The sequence below is a fragment of the Homalodisca vitripennis genome, chromosome 7 (genome assembly GCF_021130785.1).
Source record: "Homalodisca vitripennis isolate AUS2020 chromosome 7, UT_GWSS_2.1, whole genome shotgun sequence".
NCBI lineage: Eukaryota > Metazoa > Arthropoda > Insecta > Hemiptera > Cicadellidae > Homalodisca > Homalodisca vitripennis.
In genome coordinates, this window is record NC_060213.1 from 66,337,138 (window position 1) to 66,364,201 (window position 27,064).

At 31.3% G+C, this 27,064-nt stretch overlaps 1 protein-coding gene across 1 annotated transcript in view; it reads left to right on the forward strand.

The window, feature by feature from the left end:
* The first annotated feature begins 1,256 nt into the window (after window positions 1-1,256).
* The window catches only part of LOC124366756 (cytochrome P450 4c21-like), a 41,688-nt gene continuing 15,880 nt past the window's right edge, over window positions 1,257-27,064 (forward strand). The window contains exons 1-2 of the mRNA XM_046823357.1: window positions 1,257-1,370; window positions 4,833-4,918. Of these exons, the coding sequence (XP_046679313.1) occupies window positions 1,257-1,370; window positions 4,833-4,918 (200 nt within the window). The remainder of the gene's footprint in view (window positions 1,371-4,832; window positions 4,919-27,064) is intronic.

A 27,064-nucleotide genomic window follows, 5' to 3' on the forward strand; every position in this document is an offset into this window, starting at 1 on the left:
GGTCTAAACCATGCATAGACATAATAAAACAGTGTAGTTCGAAGCCAGATTAGCTAATGCTGAGGCTTAAAAAATAAAAAAAACTTTAATATTAAAAAACCTTGAGAATATTTATTATTTTTTACTTATATCACTGAATCTACTTCCATAGCGGTTATGTCAAACTTCTACAACCATCACCATTGATTACTTGCACTGTTACAGATTAATCAATGAAAGTAACAGTAAATGGTTCACACAACAAAGTATACTTTCCAAAGGACATCGTTTAGAGACCTATGTTTATACAAGTGTATCCTAACCATGGAAATCAACAGGACGAGTGAACATGAGTGAATGCCCTTGACCTCTGACCTTACGTCCCTGTTTGGAAGATGTCACGCTCCACTGTGCTTCTTGTGACATGAATATTGGAGTACAGAGTTATTGTTATTACTGCAAAACCCGGATACTGCTCATGTTATAAGGCCAACAAGACAGTTAAACTCGAGGTTATTGCTATACCGACAAATGAATATTATTATCCTATATGTAAATCATTACCTAGCAATACAATATTCGTGTAACGCAGATAAATATTAAATGTAGAAACTTTTTAAAGCTTGTTGAGAATGCAATATTTGTTATTTTGATTTGCCTTTTAAAAATTTTAACGATATCATCGATCTTAATGTGAATCTTGAAATAAAAACGGTGAAATTAAATGTGTTAAAGAAGTTAAATGCATGTTATACTGTTCAGTAGTAACAACAACGGCTATTTTACTAGGTGTTTACTAGGTTACGCATTGGATTGTGTTAAATTATTTACAAATAACTTTACAACGATATTCAACTTGACCAGCGCATTAGATTTTTCTCGTTTCCCAACTAACAACAATCATAAATGTAACAATCACGTCAAGAATCAGTAATTAATTAAAATTGTTGACAAAAATCAGTAATGATCCTTGATGGTCCTTTTCTCCAACAGACCCACTTATTGTGTTTCAATCACTAGTATTCATATAGATAACAAGCGGACACCCTTCTCTGCACCGTGTATTCCCTTTGCCATGCTGTACACTTAGACCATAACGCAGTGCGCCTGCCCGTTGAGACTATATGTCATCGGATGATGAATTAAGTAACAGGATTGGCTGATGTTGCATTAAAACTTTACATCGTTAGCTAATATCGTCACAGATCATAGACTGGGCATAAGCGAGCGGTTAGTGAATGTCAGAGTTATTTCACCAATAATGAGTGGGGTAAACTATGAGATCCACACTACCGAGCTCCGGGCCTCACTGTTTCACTAATTTCATTCACAAGATAACCTGCGAACAGGTCACAGAACAAAGGAAGGAACAGACCGTCAGAAAGAGCCAAGTCAGTGTTGTTTCACCAAAACTATGAGTTATCCACACTACCGAGCTCCGGGCCTCACTGTTTCACTAATTTCATTCACAAGATAACCTACGAACAGGTCACAGAACAAAGGAAGGAACAGACCGTCAGAAAGAGCCAAGTCAGTGTTGTTTCACCAAAACTATGAGTTATCCACACTACCGAGCTCCGGGCCTCACTGTTTCACGAATTTCATTCACAAGATAACCTGCGAACAGGTCACAGAACAAAGGAACGAATAGACCGTCAGAAAGAGCCAAGTCAGAGTTGTTTCACCAAAAATATGAGTTATCCACACTACCGAGCTTCACTTTTTCACTAATTTCATCCTCAAGACATCCTGCAGACAGATCACAGTTTTCACCAATAATGAGTGGAGTGGAAAGTATGAGTTATATACAATACCACATATTTAAGCTGTATACAAATTACTACAGTATACTAATTTTATTTAAATATAAACAATACTAATATAAATTAGGTTATTTAAAAAGTAATAAATCTGTTGTAATATCAATATTTTACGAAGAAAACAATTTGATAGTTTGTAATTTAGTTAGGTGTATTTTTAATTTGTCCATCATGCTTGATAAAGTTTTTAAAATATATACAAGTATTTGTTTTTAATATACCCACATACATTATATCAAGACAAAAAGTAATCACTGTAATAATATTCCTCCTTCACCAGAAAAATATATTACACATATTACAATACATATTACATGCATACATGTATTACAAAAGTACACGATAGCAAATGTCAGAAATAATATTATCCTTTCAAGCCTTCCATATTTAATAAAAAACTTTAAACAAAGCATATATATATATATATATATATATATATATATATATATATATATATATTATTATTACGTGTAGTATTATGATGAATTTTATTATAACATTATTTTCCTTGTTTCTTTTTGGAATATTTAATTTAATTAATTCATTATTAATATACTTATTAAATTAGAATTTGCAGATTCTATACCCATTAATTGGAAATAATGGACCAGCAACTGCAAACGATTTAATGGACCAGCTTTATAACAATTTATTTGGCTTACAATATTGAGTGGGTGTTGTCATGTTGCGGCTAACCGGGGAGGGGGAGGGCGAACCATGTAGCTCACTTCCGACCTCATTTGTAGCCAAACTCCACAATTCATGAAAAAGTATGGATAAACTAAAAAAAGCTTTCTCACAGCAGGACTTTGTTTATTATTCAGAATTTTTATCTGTAAGTTTTATTATAATAACAATGACAAGTTACTTATTCTTTATAACATGCTTATAAACATGCCAATATACTCAGTGCGTAATAGTACGAAATTTCTGAATTCTATCACAACTCTAACTATACTATATTAACTATACGGCAGTGTTTATTAAAACTGAGGATCAATTTTAGACATTGGTTCAATGGTTGCACCAAAAAGCGGGCATGGTTCTGCTTCAACTTCTGCAATGTCCATTTCAAGAAAATGCCCATAAAATGCATTTTTACATCCCGTGGCAGAGAAAATAGACATTAAGTCAGCTTACAGAGTGACAGACTGCAATGACGTAAATCCAAATTCCATGGTTGGACATGCATAATTATATTACTCGTTGTTTTCTATGTAGAAATGAAATTTAATGAAAAATTTAAAGTCTAAATATTAAACATTTTTTAGGTATCTTACCACGTTATGCATTAAACTTTTTATTCGTTAAGTTTCACAGCAGCGTTTAAGTAATACAAGTTACCAAAAGATGCTATTGTGTCGGGGTAGTTACCCATAACACCAATTTAAAAATATTCGTGAACACTCAGCCAAATCCCATAGAGACATGCACCATAATCGAACACCAGAAACACCGTGGCCTATTTCGAAATGAAGGTTCATGCAAAACTTTTTGAAGACCTCTGTCTGATCACTTCGTTTAGATATCATGCAGACACACAGACAGATAAAAAGGCAGAAATTTAAATTTTCAGCCTCTCAAAATTAGACTTCGCTAACGCTCAGCCAATTGATACAGGTAAGAATAATTAATTCTTGTACCACTGCGAGCTGATTTCAAAGTTCATGTCGGTCATTAGAACAGAGGGCAAGAGATAACACGGCTGAGAGGACATAATATATATATATATATATATATATATATATATATATATATATATATATATATATATATATATGCAATAAAGGCCCCTAAACAATAATCTGATGTTGTAAGTTATCTGATTCAATTTATCTGTACATCTAAACCATGCGAGGAGTGAATACTGCCATAGCACTACTTTGACATTGCTTCTAAATGTGAGGCTATTTTGTACAATACTGCGCTATCACTTTTAAAGTTGTCTTGAAGCTAAATATAAGTAGAGAGTAGTTCTGAAGGCTAATATTCTTTTTCCACGCCCTTCATTAAAATAAAGCCCCTTAATTACCCTCTAAAGCTCCCCCTAGGTAATAGAGTTTCAGAACCATCGATTTAAATCTGTTATGTGTCCACAACTCTCAACTATTTCTGTAGACCCCAAAACACTATAAACAGATGTTTGTAAGGTATTTCTGTTCGATGTTCTAGAATCTTATTCTGTTACGTGAAATAAGTACTGTGTTGAGCGATGTTTTTCATTCGTCACTTCGCCACCAGTGCATGTGTTGCCGCATCCCCGATTGATGGCCAGAGACATTAGTATTAATAATCTTACTTAAAGAAATGATAAATACGTTTGCTTGGTTTTCACCGATAGCGACGAATGAAAAATCTCTCATATTAGTTCTTATTACGTAAAAGAATAAAATTTTAGAGAGTCTGATCAGAAATATCTGAGAGAGCTATCAAATATTAACATTTAATTTACAATTATGTTTTCTATCGAAAAGAATTTCTGGAGTTTGAAGCCCGGCCAACCAGTACCATTATCGTTATCTTTATAGCGATAAAACATTTTATAGTTTCACTGATAACGCCTTTTTTAGTCATTGTTAGTGTAGAATAATCTGAAATTGTTTTAGTATTGGATATATGTGTTAAAAAAGTTTGAGTTGCAGGCACAGAACATATTTTGACCAAACCATCCAATACAGATCTTCCCGTAAAGCATTTTCGCTTTACTATTTTGTTTACTTAGAAATATTTTTCTGCTTCATCCGGAAAAAATAAAATTATACTATTTATTCATTATATCCTTACAAATAAGCACCAGCAAAGCATTTAATCTCGTAGCGGAGGACCATTAATTTTGGATTGTTCCTAGCTTACTTCTTCCAATGACACAGCAAACAGATGTCTTAGCGTATCTTTTAGAGTGTACTTCGATCAAGAGTCTTCTACCAAAAATATATTACCGCTTCGACTACGACGAACACAAACTCTAGTTATTCTTGCCCGATGTCTGCTGACCACGAATGAGACGTTGCGACCTTGAATACTTGACCTCAGGTACCTGGAGACAAAACAGTCCGTGTTCCGATCAGAAAGCCGGGAGGAAGCAGCCAACCAACTTCGTCTTACACCGCAGTGGTCGTGTAAGTATCTCATTATTTGCATTTCCTATCTTGTTACAAGCAACAGCACTTCATCTTTACACTCTTGTATAATCTGAATTTAACAGTCATTTGGTATTTTACTGTGTTTGTAAATGAATGAAATGCAATTTAAGAGCGAGTTTGTTTTATTATGATGATGATACAATAGATAACGTAATTACATATTTATATTTTAAGTTTCTATACACTTATTAATTAATTTTTTATATCTGAATACTCAAACTTCTGATAATGTTGAAAGTAATTTTTGAATACAAACCTAAGAAATTTTAGTCTTCAGTCATAATTATTACTAAAATACACACTTATTGAAGCTGTTAGAACATTACGCAACATTAACTGCCATCCCAAATACCTAGTAACTGAACTTCCTCTAAGTAACTGAATTTACTTAGCCGTGTGTGCTGTAATATTATAGAAATGCATGAGGTTTCATATCATACCATATTTAGAACCTTTTATTTAACTATTTTATAATTTATAGACATTAGGTAGGCTATTTGAATTATTTATGTGGCCATTCAAATGAATACTAAGTATTTTACATAAACTAAAATTTAAGCATAGAGATATTGACAAATACAAATATTGAAAAGAACATGGAAATTTTAGATATCGAAAGGAAAGGAGAGAAATTAAACACAAAAGAAGAATTACATATCTATCTAAATTATAATAAAGATCCTCATAACATTTTAAATAGTAATCTGAAAAATAACACAAATCCAATTTTTGAAAAAAATTTAAATATTAAATACAGAGTACTAATAAGAAAATTACAAATGTGTCATTTTAATTTAACATATGTTTAAAAGGTCCACATGTGTATATATAATTGTTTATTATTTATTTAGAGGTTAATGTACACTGAAGATGGATAAAAACTGAAACACGTGTATGTAAATAAAAAGATTTTTAAAAGGGTTTTAGTTACTTTCATTACATTAATAGTTACTTGCATTACATTAAGCATAGAGAATTTTTCGTTTGAAGGATAATTGTTGTCAACAATTTTAAGTCGGTTTACGTCGGGTTCATGTCAAGTGGATTTAGTTTATTAAACTATGCTGCCTCTGCGACGTAATAAAAATATAATGTAACAATAGGTAATGATCTGCGACTCTAAAAAATCTATCCAGTCTCTAACGTTTAACACCTTTATATAAGAAAAAAATTGTATCTACTATAAATAAAAAAGAAGTCTTTACATTTTTGAAATCATTAAATGACTTTATATATAAAATTGTAGGAGATATATAATTTTTATTTGAAAGATACTGTGAGCAAATAACAACAGCAATCCGAACATTTTTATTTATTTTTTTAATCCTTCTTTTCACTATAGTGCTTCGTATCGAAAACAAACGAGTGAATCAAATCATATTAATCACTATTTGTAAATATCAAGATTAATAAACAAAATTAACTAAAAATCACAAAGACGATTATGGTGAAGTTGTATATGAAGCAAGAAGTATTATAGATTACTAGAAGTATTACAGCTGACGATCAATTTCATCTACAAGGAACATTTTTATATCTTTCAGGAAAAACCAAAATGCAACTCGGTTCTCGGCTCCTGAACTATTAAGAAAAGAGAGGATATTGTATGTCATTTGATATTGGTTACATCACTTTTAAAGATTATTAAGAAATGTTTAAGACCTCTATTACTTATAGTTGTAATACGCGCTCCCCAGATATCCTGGCAGAGTTAAATTAGAATTGCATGTGTTCTACCTACAATGACTTCAGTATTAAATCTTAAACAGTTCTGTATTTATTTTTAATATATAGATTTTAAGCTTCATATTTTCAATGCACATTAGTATCGACATGTAACAACGTGTAGTTATATATGAACTTTAAAGTAATATGGTGTTTATTTATTTAATGTGTATTATAATTCGATATTATTAGCAAAGCCCATTATTCAAAAATGTTTTATTAAAACAAATTTTTAATTGACTTTGCCTGCAAAACCAAGTGCGGATCCAAAAAAGATAAATAAAGTTATATATCATAAGCTAAATAAGTAATTAGAAAGGACTTATTATGAAATATATATGACAATTTATTTTGTATGACAATTTGGGTTCTAAAAGTGTCCTTCCATGAGTTACAGTTTTTGGAATTAAGAGATGCTTTTTCATGAATGCTGATGTTTGTATAACATTTCAAACTCAATTTGCTACAGCCATAGTGGAGTTGATAGTTCCTCTGAACAACCGTCAGGAAATATGTTTCCAACAAACGTATGAGAAAATATTTGTTTATGTTCATACACCAATGCAAAATATTTCAAATAAATATGCTACAAACGCATAAATTGTAGGCTTTAATTAAATAACATTTTTGAACTAAGACATAAAAAATAACTCAAGAGTTTTTGGAATGTCGTTATGTTAAAACGTGATGTAAGATTATTATTATTGATAACAACAAAAAGTTTATGGATGTTTAATATAATCGCATGTCTTGTATAATAAGAAGTCTTGACAAGAAATTTATCAGGCACGTTTGAGTGCAAAGATGTGTATATTTAAACGTTTAATTAAATTTTAATGAGAAATGTATGTATATATGTATACTCTGTGGTTATGTATTTGGCTGAACGATAGCGTATCACTCCTGTCAGTCCGTCTGATCGCACGATATCTAGAGAAAAAAATGAGCAATTTACTTGAGATTGTTTTAAATAATTTCATTTCTACATTAGAAATCTAGTTTGACAACTGTGAATATCCACCTATAGGCATCAGATATCTCAAGATTATTTCAGTAGAGTGAACAAGAAATTCGTAAGAAGTAAAGAAAAAAATGTATGCTATGAACAAAATGCTAGGAAAAATACCTATTATTCCATAGTAGGTATTTTTCTGAAAATTATCCTAAACTAACTTGTGCAATTTGCCCTATTGTGCTGCTAAAATACTACACCTACAAAATTAAAATACTAGGTAGATAAAACCATTGTTATACTATCTAGTTTAACCCTTATCACTTCAGGTAATGAAGTGGGAATATTATAGCTGGGTCATTTATAGCTAGTTTAAACACGATGGTCTAGGAGCCACGAACCAACAACTTATATGAGCACACAATCTAGTTTTCTTGAAAAATGTATATATATATATGTACAACAGTTTCTGGAGATCGATTAGCTTGACACATAAAATCAGATAACCGTATAAACTAGTACATTTGTATCAATATCTAAAAATAGAATAAATTTTACAATAATCTTGTCACATATTTTTGAACCTTAGGACGCCCTAGTATTCCGACGTTCACCAAAACTACCAAGGCTGCCGCTCGATTACCTTCTTAAATAAAATAATCCAATTTATTTCCAGAGAAACCAGTTTGTGCTACCATACAGTGCACATTGGCTGCATATCTGTTGGCATAAATGATTATAAATAATAGAAAGAGAACAGGAGAAGTTTTTCGGTAAAATACGAGTAATTGTAATTTCTGTATAAAAAGATTGGAGAAACCAAATATTTACAGCAATAAACATGTAATAATGATAATATTAATGTAAACTTGCTTTCAGTTGATATGCCTATTTATTTGTAATTTACAATTTACGCAATAGGAATTGTGTTTAGTCACGAATTGTGAATATTGCGTGTTGATTAAAACAATATCAATCTTGTTTTAAATCGTAATAAAACTATGATGGAAGAATGGTTAATAAATAAAAGGGTGACGGTAATTTAATATCAGTATGGCTTGTCTCACAGAGTTTCCAGGTACAGTATGTGTATTGATTACTCACTACTGTATCTATAATCCTTAAAATTAAAATTAGGTAGATTAAGGAGTGTCAACAATTCATAGCATTATTGTCATTATTTACTGATACAGAACTGTAACATACAATGTAAATAAGAAGATCTGGGTAGTAAAATGTCCTCATAGGAAGTTACAACAACAATTAACCGAGAATTTAATAATACATTTACATAAGATTTAATGCGTGAAGTTTAAAAAAAACTGGGTTTAAAATATGACAGAAGATAGTTAAATTTAAACTCCATGGCTGTATCTTTTCCGCGACTTAGAAATATTCAAAACGTGAGTATTACCATACTGAACGTCATGTATGACTTAATAGAATTTAAAGTAAACTAGGTTGATAAAGAATATGTTTTAAGACTTAATAAGGTAGCTAAATCTTTAATTATAACTTCTTAAAATCTTGAGTTTCTTCAATTATGCTATGAACAAAATAACTCTTTTCATATTTAACTAGTATTCCTTGTATTAAGCTTTTTGTATTCCTCTCCTAAATATCCTTTCATGAAAGTAAACGATTGCAAACAATGACGGGAAGATTTTCACATTCCAATGAAAAATCCTTGCATTGTTTCAGATCACGACAGTTGCGTAATTTACTGTGACCGCTTTAACCAGTGGTCCTCGCCGGAGTATTCGTCAAGGTCACGTGACCTCCACATGGGCCCGAAGTATCCGATTGGCCTTGGGTTAAAGAACTGCACTTTTTCAAATTTTTTGTGTCTGGTTCTGCCAATGCCGCTATTAGCATTGCGCGTTCTTGTACGTTGGGACTACAGGTTCAGATACCGTGTAATAGCATGGTGATAGACACAGTGCAAAACTATAAGAGCTATTTGTCTGTTTACGTATCTATTTAATGGAACGATATCATCTGTAGACTTTAAATCTTTAATAAAACTTCATTTATAAATATACGGGATTAAATGCGATGAAGGTGCATGTCTATCAATGAGATTTGACTTCACGCCATTGAAGTCTATCATTCAGTAGGGTGAAGGTCCTTTAGGAGGACATTTATGAATGAAATGGGCTATAGTCTTAAAATGTTGCATGCGCCTTCAGCGAAGCTTGTTTAACACCAAGTGGTGTGGCGTATTCCTACTCTATAATATACAGGGTGATTCATGAAGTTCTCCCCCCACTTCTACAGCAACATTGTACTAGTAAAAATAATGAAAAAATGTATATAAACATAGGTCCGAAAACGCTTTGTTAGCGAGTTACAGCTAGCGAAAGATTTCGCCTGAATTCCTGGGTAAAGAGTAAAATAAAGCCATACTGAACTTTTGGAAAGGTTAATTAAGTAAGAAATATCGTGGATTCTTATGTATTTTTACCTGATAAAGCTAATAAAATAGGTTTTTAGAACTGTACCTGTAGTAGTTTTTTGAGGGATTCAGGGTTAAATGCAAAAAATTGGGGAACGAAACAATGTTTTTTTAAGTTTGATATACAATAACTTTGTTAAATTGGTAATAAATACATAAAATCAAACAAACATTAATTGTAGATTTTATTTTAGTAGAATTTAATTCTGAGAAAATTGATATAATCGAAGTGTAAAATAAAACAGAAATAAGTACCAAAAAAATCAATTTTTATTCAGTATAATACATTACTAGTTTTTTAAGCAAATTAATCAGGTTGGGCCAACCGTACGCACCTTTTTATAATAGATGTTCGAAAATGAGGCCATCATTATCAATACATTTTGCAGCACGTTTGTGTATTTGCTTTTGTTGCGTTTCTTAATTTTTCAGGACTTCCCTGTATCTGCACAGCCGAATCCATAATACGGGCAATTAAATTCATCACTAGAATTCACTTTTGTCTTGTATACAATGTCTTTCATCCATCCCCAGATGCAATAATCCAATGGAGATAGATCTGGTGATCTTGGTGGCCAAGGGTGAGGCCCTCCACGACCAATCCAGTGTCCAGGAAATTGATGATTTAAGTAAGCAGAAACGGCACGTGAAAAGTGGGAGGTGCTGCTCCGTCATGCTGAAAGTACAATTTTGTCTGAGATGTAAAGGAACATTCTCTAACAGCTGCGGCAACTCTTCTTGAAGGAAATGCAAATAGAACTCAGCATTTAGGCGTCCAGGTAATATGAAAGGTCCAATCAGCCGATTGTGCAAAAGGCCACACCAGACATTGACGCTAAATCGGTGTTGAAAGTTCTGTTCCACTACCTCATGTGGATTTTCTTCTGCCCATGAGTGTTCATTGTGCAAGTTATTGACACCATCCCGAGTGAATTGTGCCTCATCTGTAAACCAAAATACGCCTGTAGAGTTGATTATTAATATTCAAAAAGTTGCAAAACTCCAAGCGAAGCGGACCACATCCCCCTAGCTGTAGATGTTGAACCTTTTGTTTATGAAACGGATAAAATTTGTTTTCGATTAAAGTGACCTCCACACCGTTGACTGCGAAACTCCTATCCGCCTAGAAATACGTCGTGTACTTACACCTGGACTGCGATGTAACACCAGACAATATCATCATCAAGTTGGACAGCTCGTTCATAATTGGTTCTAGTACTTGGTAGTGATCCTGTTTCCCGAAGAGTACGAAAAGTTCCTGAAATTGTTTTGGTATCTGGAATCCTCCTATTAGGGTAACGTAGTTCATATTCTTCTACAGCAGCTTTAGCATTTACATTACAGTAACCCTCAAAATAAAAACCATATCAGCGTATTCCTCTGATGTAAATAAGTAAGGCATTTTTTTCGCTGAATAAACAATCGAATTATAACTCACAGAAAAAATTGCATTTAATAACACGATTCACAGAACCCGATCTCCTGCTGTAGCTTGCAAAACACCACTAATACACAGTTCTAACGTACAGAATGCCATTGTTTTGATCAGCTGTTATTCGTGCGTTACCAACTTAGAAATTAATAACCACAAAAAACTGCATTTCGATGACTAGTAAAACAATAATGGGAAAATGTTTGCTTCATTTATTTTCGAACATTTGATATAAATTTTTATTAAAAAAAAATACAACGTAATAAAACATGATATTTTTTATATACAAACAAATTTATTTAACAGTTAATCTTGTTTTCCTCAATTTTTCTCATCATTAAGGAACAAACATTTTGGTTTTTGTTTTATTTTAACTAAATACCGTACGGTATTTCTTTACAGCTAGTAATGTATTATACTGAATAAAATTGATTTTTTGGTACTTATCTTCTGTTTTATTTTAGACTTTGATTATATCAATTTTCTCAGAATTAAATTATCTACAATTAATGTTTGTTGATTTTATGTATTTATTACCAATTTAACAAAGTTATTGTAACATCAAACTTAAAAAAACATTGTTTCGTGCCCCAATATTTTGCATTTAACCCTGAATCCCTCAAAAACTACTACAGGTACAGTTCTGAAAACCTATTTTATTAGCTTTATCAGGTAAAAATACATAAGAATCCACGATATTTCTTACTTAATTAAACTTTCCAAAAGTTCAGTATGGCTTTTTATTTTACTCTTTACCCAGGAATTCAGGCGAAATCTTTCGCTAGCTGTAACTCGCTAACGAAGCGTTTTCGGACCTATGTTTATATAACATTTTTTCATTATTTTTACTAGTAAAATGTGCTGTAGAAGTGGGGGAGAACTTCATGAATCACCCTGTATAGATGCAAAATGCAGGAAAGCCGAAAATATGTTCTTTAAAGACATATCTACAAGCACTTCGTCTTATGACGGTCACAATACAATACATCATAACTTGCTTATGTATGATAAAGCCATTTCAAATACATAATGACCTCCTGATGTAATACTATAAAGCCACACTGTACGTATGATTAAACTAATATAAAATATAAAAAGCTTAATACATAAATTTAATGTTATTTCATTTAGTGCAAATCGATGTAAGACGATAGATACCTGGGGTTTGAGACAATTCCTCGATAACCAAAATTCTAAATTTTCTTTATCTTCATGAAAAATCCATATACATTGTTTATTAGAGTTCATGTACAGTTAAACAAATTTTATTCAACTGTATAAATATTTTATTGCTATTAAATATCTGATTCTGTTGTACTACATTTAGAATGAATAAAAGTAACGTCATCTACACACATTGATGACAGGCAATTCTAATTGATTAGTTCTACGAACCCTAAAACTATCTTTCGGAGAAGCAAGGAAATGTCTATTCAAGATGTAAGATACGGAGGAACTTCCTCGAATAATCACTACTAACCTAAGAAACTGCTTGAATGAAATATTAAAACTGTCTTACAGATAGGAGGATAAGTAAATATATTTGAAAAATTTTTTAATAGTATGCAACTCTTCATCCAATTTAGCCTACATGTTTTATTTCTTTCTCTCTTATAACTGATGTTTGACTAACTTTCCATAGTTAATTAATAGTAGATGAAAAGAGCAGTTAAGGTAGTGGTTCAATATAAATTTTCTTACTATATATTTATACATTATTTAGTTTGAACTTCGTATGAATTATCCTGTACAATTTTAATTTTTTTAAATATTTTTCATCAGCTTGCTATGGCACTTATTTTAGACATTAACATATTTAAAATACAACCTATATAAAATGGAGGTAATCGATTCTTAGTTGCCAAATCTGGTTTTGGCAATTTTCACGTTTTATTGATATCTATATTAGTTGCTTGGAAAGTTCTATCCCATGGAAGGAAAGATTCTAAAAGGCATATGCAAATAGATGTATAACATTTTCGAGTGGTAATACTCTACACATTTTATGACAGACAATAGCAGCAAGTTAATTGCACACCATTCTCAAAGCAATAAACAATTTTATGGTCGACAGGAGAATGAAAACTATCGGATAGGTACTTGGAATTAATGAACGATTTATCTCTTATAAATAAAGATTCTTGGTTGTTGTTTAATTTTTTCTGTATGAAAGTTAACTTAAGGAATGCCTAGAAACTCCTGAACAAAAATTTTTTTTTATTATTTAGTCATTCTCTTTTGGTCTGTGAAAAAATAGTATTGCAAATCATAAAATAACATGCAGATAGCATACTTTTAATCGTAGAAATTTAGTTGTATTTATTAAAAAAGTATCGGATAGTGGGTTCTGTTAGCAGAATTTGAGCTATATTTTAGACTCGCTGGTACCTGCGGCTTCCTTAGCAAATCCCTGCGACAAGAGGTGTCATATACATGTTTATTTTAAATGAAATATCAATGGTACGATTTGATGTCAGTTACTGCCAAGGAAAATATTCCCATATTTGGAGCCACTCTAGTACAACTGGAATTTTAGTATACAGAAAATATGTCGAAGATGTGATATGATAGAGTTTATATAAACGAAAGATATAACTTCATCTTTAGTATAAAATTAAATGTGTTTTGTCTATATAGCTCCTCAGATTTGAGTAGTTGACATTGAATCATTTAATGGTATTCGGATGAAGCAAAACACCATTGTTTTTTTTTCTTTAAAATCTCACTTGATATGGTTCGTAATACTGTATTTATTAACTTAAAACTTTATTTCGAGTGTTAAGAGGTATTCACAAATATTTCCTAAACTAATGGCCGAAAATGATATTAATATTGTTTCAAACGTTAACTTTTTGTCTAAAAATATTCCCTAAAAGAGTTAAAAAAATCATAAAATTAAGGTATATTAATATACTCACTTTCCTAGAATTTTCATGGAAGTTCAGGCAGAAATATCCATGTTAGGTAAAGAATGTGTAAAATGTTAATCTTAAAGGTTGCCTCAGCAATATGAGGATTCAGTGATTTATAATTTTCAAGATGTTTCCTGTCGGTTTTCACGGTTTTGATCACATGTTTATTTTTATTAAATAACAGTCAAATTTAATTGGGGATAGGTTTCTGAATATGAAAGTCCGTTTGGGCGTTTATTTTACGTTTTTGCGATTGCATCGAAAAATGCTCAAAAGCTACAATTTTAAAATTTATACAATAAAAAACTTTACAGTGAGTTATTATATGTTTTGGGAATCATTTTTGTGTTGGATTATTTGATAAATATAAGGAGCACTTGTCAAAGACAGTTCAGTTACATACTGTAGTATGGTTAATTTCGCATTATCCTGGTTTTTATAAAAGGACCTGGCAGGCCCATTGGGGATTGTTAAAGGTCTGGCGGTTGATATTAAAAACAATTAAATAGCGGCTTAAAAAATTACACGCCCAAGATAATGACTAAAAGAGCTTCGTAAAGAGACAAATGTGAGAGTATTTGAACAGATCGATCAAGGTGAAAAGTTAATATGGTAATTTAAAAATATTTTTTTTATAAAATTCCAAAATGTTGATACTGGAATAAATAGTACACTTGTACATATCTTGTATAGAAATTTGGTTTTAATAGGATCACTAGACTCCGAGTTATTAATTGGCAAAGTTGCAATTTCGTTGAAAAGCGCCAAAACCGGTGCTATTTTTCGTTTATACCTATACAAAAACTAGACATTTTTGATTGTACTATATAATCTTTTGTATTTTTCTAACCATAGACGTAAACAGTTTAAATTTTAATGTAACTCCTGATATTCTTTAGTTTGTGGTTAATTTTCAAACAATCGAGTAAGAAAACTGTTTGGTACGAGAGAAGTGACTTGAAACTTGGTACTTAGGATCCAATTGAATAAAGGAAGAGGTCTTTTAGTTTTGGTGTGATAAGGGTCAAAGGAAAGTGGGTCTTTTGTCTGTTCGTCTGTGCGCAATAAGTCTTAATAGAAAAGGTCTAGAAACGTGGAATTCATAGGATTCATTGATTTTGGATTTTAAAGCATCTAGGGGCAGTCCGTCTGTCTATCTGTCTGTTGATAGCTCTTAATAGAAATATTACAGAGACTTAAAATATGGTAAAGAAATCCTCATGACCCTGAGAACTGTATTTTATTTGCAGTCAAACGGTCAAAGGTCAGTCTTTTTGCGTGTCCATTTATTTCATAACTATTTCGTTATGTTTTTTGATACTCTATTGTATCGGTGTATTACAATTTCCGGAATTCGTGACATAAGATAGTAAGTTTTCCGTGACATTTTGAATGTCTTCCATGGAGCAATAATTCAAACTGCAGTGATTGAACTAACTGAAGTATGAGTGCACGATTTAAGATTGAAATGAAAATTGGAATGAGTTTACAATCAAGCTGTAAAATTTCTTTGTCTGTTTTTTTTCAAAAGTAATGACGTTTAAAATAACAATTTAATTATGGTTTTCATTGTGATAGTAAAAAGTTTATTCCTTGTGAATAAATGAGATATTTTTTCGATTTTATGATAAGTATTACCGAAGATGAAGTAAGAGGTGATGTCATCCCATGACACTTAGGTATCTTCAGTAGTAGCGAAGCCTTCCATTAGAGTAGCTAAAGGTTTCTTTTTGTCCTCTGTCTGTATGTCTATTCATTTTGATGTGAGCATTCAGTTTGAATATTTGCAATACTTCTGATCGTTAGTTTTTTTACATTGATCTTATGGGTTACCATTATGCAACGAGAAAATTGCACAGTAAACAAATTTTAATCATATGACAATTCAAAATGATATGTAGCCTTTTGAAATTACCTGAAATTTTGCATGCAATCTCAGCAAAGCCTATAACGCGAGCTGTGGTGTGGCGCACTCATAACGTGCGTTTTAAAACCTAGGACATGTCAGTAAAACAGTCATAGCTGTTTTCTGGTTAGAATAAGAAAATTGTAGTGATTAGCATAAACATTGTAGCATCACATGTAAATACCTACAGACCGAATCTATACAGCACGTTCAGTATTAGAGAATATTGTAGCAACCAGATTTAAGCTAAAACAATAAATTAATAATTAATAGATGACTTTTAATTATGGACCTTGCATATGTTAATCATTAATTTTATAGCCTAACTATATAACTTTCTCAAACGGTGGTTATAGTTAAATATGGCATGTACTCTTTGTAAAACCGTGTCATAAAGTTATTAAATTGCTTAGACCTTTCTATTCTTTCTATTATATCCTTGACAATTAGAATACGAGGAGGTATATTAATGAATGTTTTAAGAAATTTTATGATCATAAATGTATTTTTAAATCCATATTGTATTTATTGCTGACGGTGGAGGTCAGCTCAGTAGGTAGGAGTTGATATTGACTAATGGTTTTTTTTTTTACTGAAACTCCTTACGCTTAAATAGCATGGGCGAACTTTGATTTCCTTTTTTCTTGTACAATTTCAAATGTCCAGTTCATTCATACTTAAGTGTAATCCTTTTTAGCAAGATAAGTAAAAATAGAAGAAAGCGACATCCAATGAGGCCATTGGTGCGATGGCCACGTGCTTGAGACTACGGGTTTTTAATCCAAGGTTGAGAGAAGGTCCATTAAAGTCATGGTATATAAACATGACGATGTTGTAAAGTTGCAGCGCAGTGACTGCTGTTTTATTTGATAATTGTTGAACTGAAGTACACAAGCAGTTTTTGACACTGAAGATCACCAAATATAGTAAAAGAGATAATAGGAAGTAAAGCCATTGCCTAGAATGTTTTTTGTCCGCAAAAGTGGACAAATGCTGAGATAAATATTTCTGAAGCTTAGTGGTGAAGGCAGTGATATTACCTTCTTGTACACGACAAATTAGAGAGGTTTAGTTGTTTTTGAAACATCCGAAATCATTAAGGAGACTTTTATACTGTTGCGATTAGCCTTTGTCACCTGCAAAACTTTAGCCGAGTAATATGTCAAGTGTAAATTTCTAAATAATATGGAATAATTTTTGTGAATAGATGGTAACTATAATTGTTTCAGCTGAAGTTAGAGTTTGTTCAGATACATTAAGGCTGTAAAATTCTCGATTTTCTCGCGTTTACTGCTATTTTCCTGCCTTCAAAAAATTATATCTGAGACGATAATTTGGAACAACATGCATTTTGGGTGAACTTCACGCAAACATGAGCATGTATCAAGCCTCTCGCGATGTTGCAAATATGATGGCGATTTGAGACAGTCCATATCGGTAGTGAAAAAGAGTTTGAGCCGTATTATTTTATAAGCAGGATCCACCCCTCCAGATTACGGCATTAAGTTGTCTAGCTGGGTTAAATATGGCAGGAGCTGTACCGATAATTTGTTGTGGAATGCTTGATTCTAGCGTCAAGCAGAACTCAGAGTTACACCCGTTTACCGCACAGTATCAGAACCGGCAGTCTTGGTTGTAGAAGGAGCTATCCCTGACTAGTTCTCGGTGGCGGAGATGAAGGTAAAGACGTGGTGACGATACCAAGGAACGATCAAGAACTGATCGGGAACTGGATACCCGTGGACGTTAGACTGCGTGAGGTATTCCTCAAATCCAACGATGGGTAGAATGGCGACACAGCGGGACAGACTATTACCTCACGCAATCCTTTTCGGGTCATGGCTCTTTTCGGTCGTACGTGCTCGTGATGGTCAAGAACGAACTGCAAGTACTTCCGGGAATTCCAGACGACTGATGACAAGCATACACTTTTGTACGGTGTATACACTGGATAGATTACGTCCTGTAGGCTAAAAATACATTTTGGGATTTTTGTTGGCGGGTTAATCACTCTTTCCAAAGTTGATAAATGATGACCAAAAATACGACTGTATGTGATGGATAGCCAAGATCATCCCTCTGAAAAAGATATAGACCTAGACCGGAATGCGCGCAAATGATGGCTGGATATGCCGTGAAAGTTCACGCATAAACTACGCAAGCAACATTATGGACGGTTCTTAGATTAATTTTCGAAAAAAGTAGTAGAATATTTGCAGGCCCACATAATAAGCTGAACACCAGTGTGCATAGTGCATTTTCCACTTTTCCCTAAACGTACTTGTATTCTAATTTAATTTAGCTATGTTTATAATAGCAAATTAAATGTTATATTCATTAATGTTTAAAGTGATATTTGCTGAAAAATGAAGACAATTTTGTTTGTAAACTTGTTTTGTGTGTGGGAAAAAGGTAAATTGTGGATAAAAATATGCTAGATACGTTCTAATTTACGAACTTTTATTGTTGTAAAACATAATTTTATTCAACACCAGTTTATGTTTAGGTTTCATATAATTAATCGTTTAGCCATGAACAGAGAAAACTGTATGTGACTGGTTATATATGGATCATAATTTTGTAGGATAGAAAGATTATTTATGTTTAGATACTTCTTTATTAGAACTAAATCCACATGGCACGTGGAAGGATAGATTTAGTACGTGATTCCCGCACTATAAATATGCTTTTGTCCGCAACGTGTTGGTCTACACTCCTATAAAACAATCTACATCTAATTTTCATTCCTTCTAGATTTTTCTAGAGGAATTTGTTCTTTATAGAAACAAATTATATAAAGGTTTTCCTTCTATACTTTGTGCATCCCAGACCTTGAAACTTGCGAAACCTTAATTACGCAATTGGACTAGACATGCTGCAATGAGCAATTGATTAACATAACAACTTTCCCATAAAAAATTATTAATTCTAAACGTATCACTGACTTGTTAACCTATATTTATAAAATATGGAGTGTGAGGTTCTTATATGACTATTTCTTAGTTAAAATGCAGTATAAGGCTCCAATCTTTCTCATTTTCTTTAAAAATCTAAATCCGTAAATTACTACTCGTATACTTAATATACAATTCGTACGTTATTTGAGCCTCCATATTCAATTATAGAAGCGAGAATTACATAAAGTGAAGACTTTCAGCCCAACCCCTTCAATCCAAAAAGATAAGAGGAGGTAAATAAAAATATATTTCTATTTTTATATGTAGATAATTGAGTGGGATCCTATAAGTTTCCATAAAATATCTAAATTTTACTTAAATATTGGAATCGTACAAATGTGTATACAGATTTACAAAAGGTTTCTTGCAAATTCTTACTACTTCTCTCTGCCAGGAAGGGAATGGCATAATATAATTTTATTCTTAAAAAAAGTTACTGTATTCTTTTTTTAAGGAATAATAAATTCATTTTTCCAGTGTTTAGACTCTCTAAGACATTTATCAACTAGTTTTATCCTAACATTTCACCACTGAGAAAAGGTAAAAGAAAATTCAGTGCTGTCACTTTGTTGTTGTAGATAAAAAAAATTGCATTTATACATAAACAAATGGAATGTTATGTGTGTATGCGTTGTATTGTATATATAAATCTAATATTATTTATATGATTTACATGATGTAAACCTCGGCTACATAATTCCTATGCATTTTTATTAAAGTTTTAAGGCCAGTTCACTTTATATTTCTGTCTATAACTACATATTGAACTAGACAATAGCCTAGTATATATCATTTAATATAAAAATATTGAAACAAAACGGGACTAATAAGAGATAATTCGTATTGAAAGTTGTGATCCTTTATTGAAGAAATGTATTCAAAATGCAACGTATTGTATACGTTATTGGACTTTATAAACCGAATACAATACTCAAATCGAAAGGATACAGGATTTCGGAAATTTGCTATCGTTTTATGTTACATAAGGTATAACACAACGTTTCGAGGTTATGAATCTATCCTCTTCGTCAGGTGAGAGGGGGGGTATTGAGGTATTTGGGTTATACCTTTTGTAATATTTAACAATGGCAAACGTTCAAAATTCTGTTATCCTTTTAAATCTTCCATCGTCAACATCATAACTCCACTTATTATGTATACTTTCTCTACTAGATTACGAGTTCATTGCAATTGCTATGGTGTTTATTGTAAAAGTCATTTTCTAAGTGGAAAATGTTTTATAGGAAGCAAATTATATTTAATCAACTAAAATATAATAAATATATGAGCATAAATAAACATAAAAAACTTTTCATAATAATTTTGAATTGAATACATATTTGAATGAATTAATATCAAATACTGTTAATGTTAAATTTACAGATACCATAGCCAGTTAATTATTATCGGTGGTTTTGTGTTAGCTTATACATTTTATGTCCTAAACTACCATTCGGAAACTTTCGATTTTGGGAAACGCTGCAATTGTAAAGAGCTGAGTGATTATATTACTACGGTTATACATAAAAGGGAAAGTTCTGTAGAAAATATTTAAGAAAAATTTAACATTTTGTCGAAAACCTTTCGGATCATTTGAATGTTTTTCTAAATAGTAAACAGTAAACGGCCATATAATAAGTGATTTTCCATATAACATCGTTATTAAAGTTTTATCTGCATCTTCATGAAACTACACGCTGGTGCTGTTAAATATTGGAAACTTCTTCAAACCTGAAGAATTAATAAATAAAATGCATAGTAAAAAAAGATAACTAGGAAAATACTAAGTATTACAAACATATTGATATTTTCTTTATTTATACAAAATATTAAATGTTTAAATTCTGTGTTAACTATGTTTAAGCCAGAAATTTCATATATTACTGTAAAAACTAAGAGGCAATGTATAATTTTTGTCCATAGTCTTTGGAGTTTCCGAATTGATTAAAAACAAGAATTGTATTAACCTGTGGTAGGCCTTGATGACAATCAAATGTTAACAACATCTATTAATATTTATAATTATAATATTATTCCTTGTACCCGTTTTAAAATGGCGGAAGTTTAAATTATTCCATAAAAATAACTAAAAACCTTTAAACAAATTTTGGAGGAATACTTTTTTAGATTTTTTGTTAACAATGTTTAAAATTGAACTTTTTTAAGCCAAATAAAAAACGGTGAAGTTAAAAAAAATAATATTTTTAGTCATTTTTATACCATCTCCAACTGTACTTTTTTCAAAGAAATCCGTCAACGCATGAGCGAGCACAACCACTTTAACGATATGCTTACACAGGCCGGAAGCAACAAACCTGTCCCAGTTGAGGGGTATCAGTTGTTTGTAGTTTTCTATTTTTATTTTCCTTTATTTCAACAAAAATGTAATAATCAATTAAGCTGTTGTTACCTTCAATATATTAAATTACTCGAGGATAAAGTAACTATACGTTATTATTATGATCTCCATATGTTCACTTCCACATTTAAAACGGCGAAGAGACCTTGATATCTACAGAAACTTGATCATGCACAAAACTGCATTGTACGTACTAGTCGGTTAGCGACGACACGACTGAGCTGACCTACTCGTATATCGGTATGTACTTCATATTAAACAATCGTCCTCCTTATATGTACTAAATGTAGTAAAATTTGTCGTATATTAATTGTAATATAACCCAAGAAAATTACATTGGCAGGTCATTTTTTGATTCAATTATAGAAAACTAAATACAATATTCATCTATGTTATAACTAAAAAGTAGCACAATAACTTTTGCTTCTGACTAAACTGTAGTAATCCATTATTTTTATGCAGACAGATAAAGCATTAAAGTCATAAAATTAGATATTTTGTAAAGTCTCAAGCTGTACTACATTTTCCAATCATATTGTATTTTATACGTTTCTAAAATTGAATGTTATCATTACTAAGGATAACAACAATCATAATAACATGGCAACTTGTGTAATATGGTTAACTACTTAGTCTGGTGTCTGAATAGTCTAGGTCGGTAAATCGTTATACTTATGTCAAATAAAATAATAATTATACCCGCAACATCTAAATATATAAAAAACACATTTAAACAAGTATCTGTATAAATTGAATGCTCCATTTCACGTTTAGTGTTTCATATCCCTTAAGGGCATTAGTAATTCCATCGTAATGGAACTAAATATGAATTATTGAATTACTTCCATCATAGGTCAATATTATACTACAAACACAATTATAAAATTAGGAAATAGTACTGACGATTTACCAGTATTATTTATTGAATAACCAATGTGAATTCAGTATTATAAAACAATACAATATTGAAACACAATAAGAAAATGAGCTCGGCAGCATTATGTTCCTATTGAATAAAATTATATACATAACAATTATATACCAGCATTGTAAACATGCTAAAATAACACATAAATGTTTTATATACAGGTAAACAATTTCTTCTTAACCAGCGGCAGAACATCTTCCGTTTATTAAGATCTTGCGGTAATAAGTCTTGAACACGTGTTATATGGAATGGGTACAACTGTGCTTCATGAAGTGTCCGCCATACGCTTGACTGGCAAATATTTAACTGACGTCTGGTGCTTGTGGTTGGTGATAATTCTACAGCATTTATTATTGCTTGTTCATTATTATAGTTCCTTGCGCTACGTTGACGACCAGTATCTATTCGCTTCGGTTTAAAGCTACCAGTTTCTCTAAGTCGTCTCTCCACAGCTTCAAATGTTTTGCGATCAGGTGTTCTTCGATGTGGAAAAGTATCACGATATTCCTGAACTGCAGCTAAACCATTCTTGTTAACTTTGCCGTAAATCAGTATCATGTCCGTATACTCTTCAAACGAATACATACCATTTACATTATTTGCCATTATTTACTAAGATAATTACATACACTTTTATAAAAATATTTAATAAAATATTTTAAAAATAAATATTTAATAAAATATTTTATACACTTGTATAAAATATTTCCAAATAATCACAGGATCTCACAAAATACAATCTTCACACGCCACAATACAAAAACCTCCATAAAGGTTATTGAAATATTACTTCATGAACTTAATTGTTGATCAGCTGATATTGCCAACCTTTGCAAAGAAAATATGACGATAAAAAGTGTTGAATAAATGATCAGCTGTTACTCACAACCTAAACATTAGTTAATATTTTATGCAGATAAGAATATGCATTTTTGTGCGTCTGTTTTATTTTTAAATAAAGCTAAATTTCAATACCTATTATTAATTTTTTTCCTAAGTAATACACATGAATCTTTTCAGAATTAAATGTTCTACAAATCTGTTTAAGAAAAAAATGACCTTTATTTAACATTTATGGAAGTAATCTTACGTTTAAACACAAAAATGTGTTATTTCTTTGCACCAATTCTTGTGTTTTACGTAAGATATCTCTGAAAGTATTGCATTTACAGGTCTGGGACGAATTTTAATAAATTTGTCAGATATAAAAACATAAAAAAACAATCGTATTTGTATCTTTGTAACTACCTTTACCATTTTTATACGGCCTGACTTCACCAAGGGTTCTGAAATCCGGGCGAAATCTTTCGCTAGGCGTAACTCGCTAACGAAGCGTTTCCGAGCATATGGTTATATGAACTTTTTTACTTTTTTTTAGCTATAGAATAAGCTCCCGAGAGATTGCCGTTTAGTTTTGAATCACCCTGTATATAAAACAAACAAAATAACTTTGTTAGGAATTAGTAAATTAGGCTAATAATTAATGCATGTGTAATGAAAACAAAAATAAAATAAATTCACCAGCAATTGTTATCTTATCAAAAAAAATTATTCATTTTTAGCACCAAAATTGTTTAATGTATTACCTTGTGAAATTAGTAGTCTGTCGTTTATACCTTTCTTGAAATGTATTAAGGAGTGGGTATTTTCATTACAGAATGTTGAATGTTTATTAAATGTAAATTAAATGTTTTTAAATGTATTTTATGTACTGTTTTGATGTCCAGTTTTATTGTCCAAAACTAGTGGGAGGGATATGTACTGTTAATGGCCATGGTTTATAATAATAAACACTAATGCTGAAATAATAGTATTTTGTCTTTGTATTATGAGTTATGTATGAAATGTTGTATTGTTGGTTGATAGGGAAATGTATGTGTGGGTGTAGGAAATTGTACAATGGATAGTATTTGTTTAAAATAGATGTAGACATAATGATGATTATAATTTATAGTTTATTTTATATAATTAGTGTATGTGTGATTTATCTGTTTTATCTTGCAAGTATGAATCTAATTGAATTTTGTTGGAAAGAGGGTTTTAGGATTATGTTATAATATTTGAAAATGTATAATTGTTGTTCTATCACTGCTAGTTCTTTTATTTTTATGAATCATGTAAATGCCTCAAAACAGGCTTTGCCTTTGAGGCCAATACTTTATTTCTCGGTATATGTATGTATGTATGTGTGGCATGAATGTTAATGTGTCAAGGTCAGCCAGTACTGATATACTATGTAATCGCGTGCTATGCACAGGATTATTTTGCTATGTATGTGGTTTGCATTTATATTTGTTGTATATTTGTATTGAATATGTTGGAATGTGTGCATATTTATGAGAAATAAAGTTTATTCTATTCTATTCTTAGGGGCTACATTATGATTGGATATAAAATACAATTTCTATATCATGAATAACCATGAATTCATTGTTGAATTTTTATTACTTTATAGTCTTTTATAAGTTTGCTACAATATTAGAATATTTAGAACCACTGTTGTCATGATCTCGTTTAACTTGATTTTTAGAAATCCAAAAAAGAAAATTGTGTGAATTTTTAGTTTTGCAAAAGAGATCTTTGGTAGTTGAATACCACTTCTCGTATGAAAATGCCTTATCTCTTGTAAAATATATCATTTCCATTTAGCCATAACGACTCGTAAACAGTTCGTAGTTTTATGTGACTCTTAGCTTCTGTATTTGGTATTCCAATAATTCTCCTCTCAAATTATTCCACATTGAAGCCGAGAATGTATTGGCATAGTGAAGTGTACGCAACAAGGATAGGTCACAAATACTTTTCTACTGCGGAATTCTATTATATTTAGAGAAATTTCCTTGTGTAATCTCATAACACGTTTCATTATGCACATTACGTACACGTTTCAGAGGTGTACATAATAATTAATAACATTGGACCTAGGCAGTTTCCTTGAGGAACTCCACGATGTTATGCTAGTGCGGCTCAATCCAACCTAGCAACCTGTAATCTGTCTTCTTAACAGAACGTGACCCTATAAATAGAATGTTTGCCAAAAACATAGAAATAAATTTTGCCAGTTAGAAATTTATGATATATAGAGTCAAAGCCTGCAAATAATCCAGTATCACCAAAGATAAATATTTTCCCACGTGTTTTTCATTAATTAAAAATGTTTACTATGGCATTGCATGTGCTATGGATTATTATTAACCTAGATTACCTGTTTGGCAATATTTTTTCATGCTTCATGTAAAGAACTATTAGGTACAAGGATAAGTCTTTTCCAAAATCTGACATGCCAATATTGCTGTTGGTCGTAACTGATGTAAATGTTTCAAACTGCCTAAAGTTAATACAGCTATTTTCCGACATTCCTTTTTTTCCTTCGACACTTTTAGGGGTAGTCACCTTCGGTAGTGAACAAACAAATACTAGTTTTCCATTGGAAATTTTCCACTTAACAATGATTCATTCACCAGGTGCATGATGGCTTCATGCCAACTGCTTCAATTTAAAAATTATTCATGACGGTTTTAATATCATGCACTGATTCTGGCAAAATCGCGATCATGTCAAAGTATTTGACAGATAAAGTTCTCACTTCATTTTAAAAATAATTTATCACGGTTTCGTGAACTGTTCATTCATTTCCCATTTCTAAAAAGAATTATTAATCTTATATCTTTAAATTTTTTAGAATTTTCCATTTTTATTACCACCGAGAACATTTCATTGTCTTAAGCAAGCCCATAACTTACTTGGAGTTTAGTAAAGTGGACCAAATGGGACTATATAGATTTGGCTTATGCCACTCTACCCTAATAGCAAAATATATTAAATTATGAACTGTTATCACAAAAACAATTAATGTGATTGCAAGACTTGTAAGTTATTAAAAAACTGTACTAATGCCAAAATAGCCATTAAAACCTAATTTAAAATTAAACGATTTAAAATAGAGCCTAATTTACACGCTCACATTAACATTTTTATAAATTTACACCAGTGCCGACATATCTTAAGGAAACCTACTGTATGATCACCAAATTCGGTATAATGACCTGATTTGATTCACACGAAATCAAATGTTGTATATAACTACTATAAAACTACACCAGTGTCAACACATTTCTAGCTGGCTATTATAAGATCAACGGATGTAGTAAAATAACAACTTGATTTAAGATGAAATGAAATAAGTTTATTATTTTATTATATTTTAACACAAAATAAATAATTATTAGTTTTAATAGATGGTTTTATTATTACCCACTGTAATAATTAGTATTAAGCCCATTTCGAACTCTTTGTTTGTGGTATTGTTGATGTAGCTCAGGTAGCACTGCTGTCTGCATATACGTACAAAATGTCTGCATTCAATGCATATCCAATCATTATTTGTAAATCGGATTTATATTTCATAATATCTTTGATTCCGTACCAGTGATAAAACCATATAGAGCTGGCACAAAACGTAATTTTACCACTATCTCTGTTACTTACATCATTAC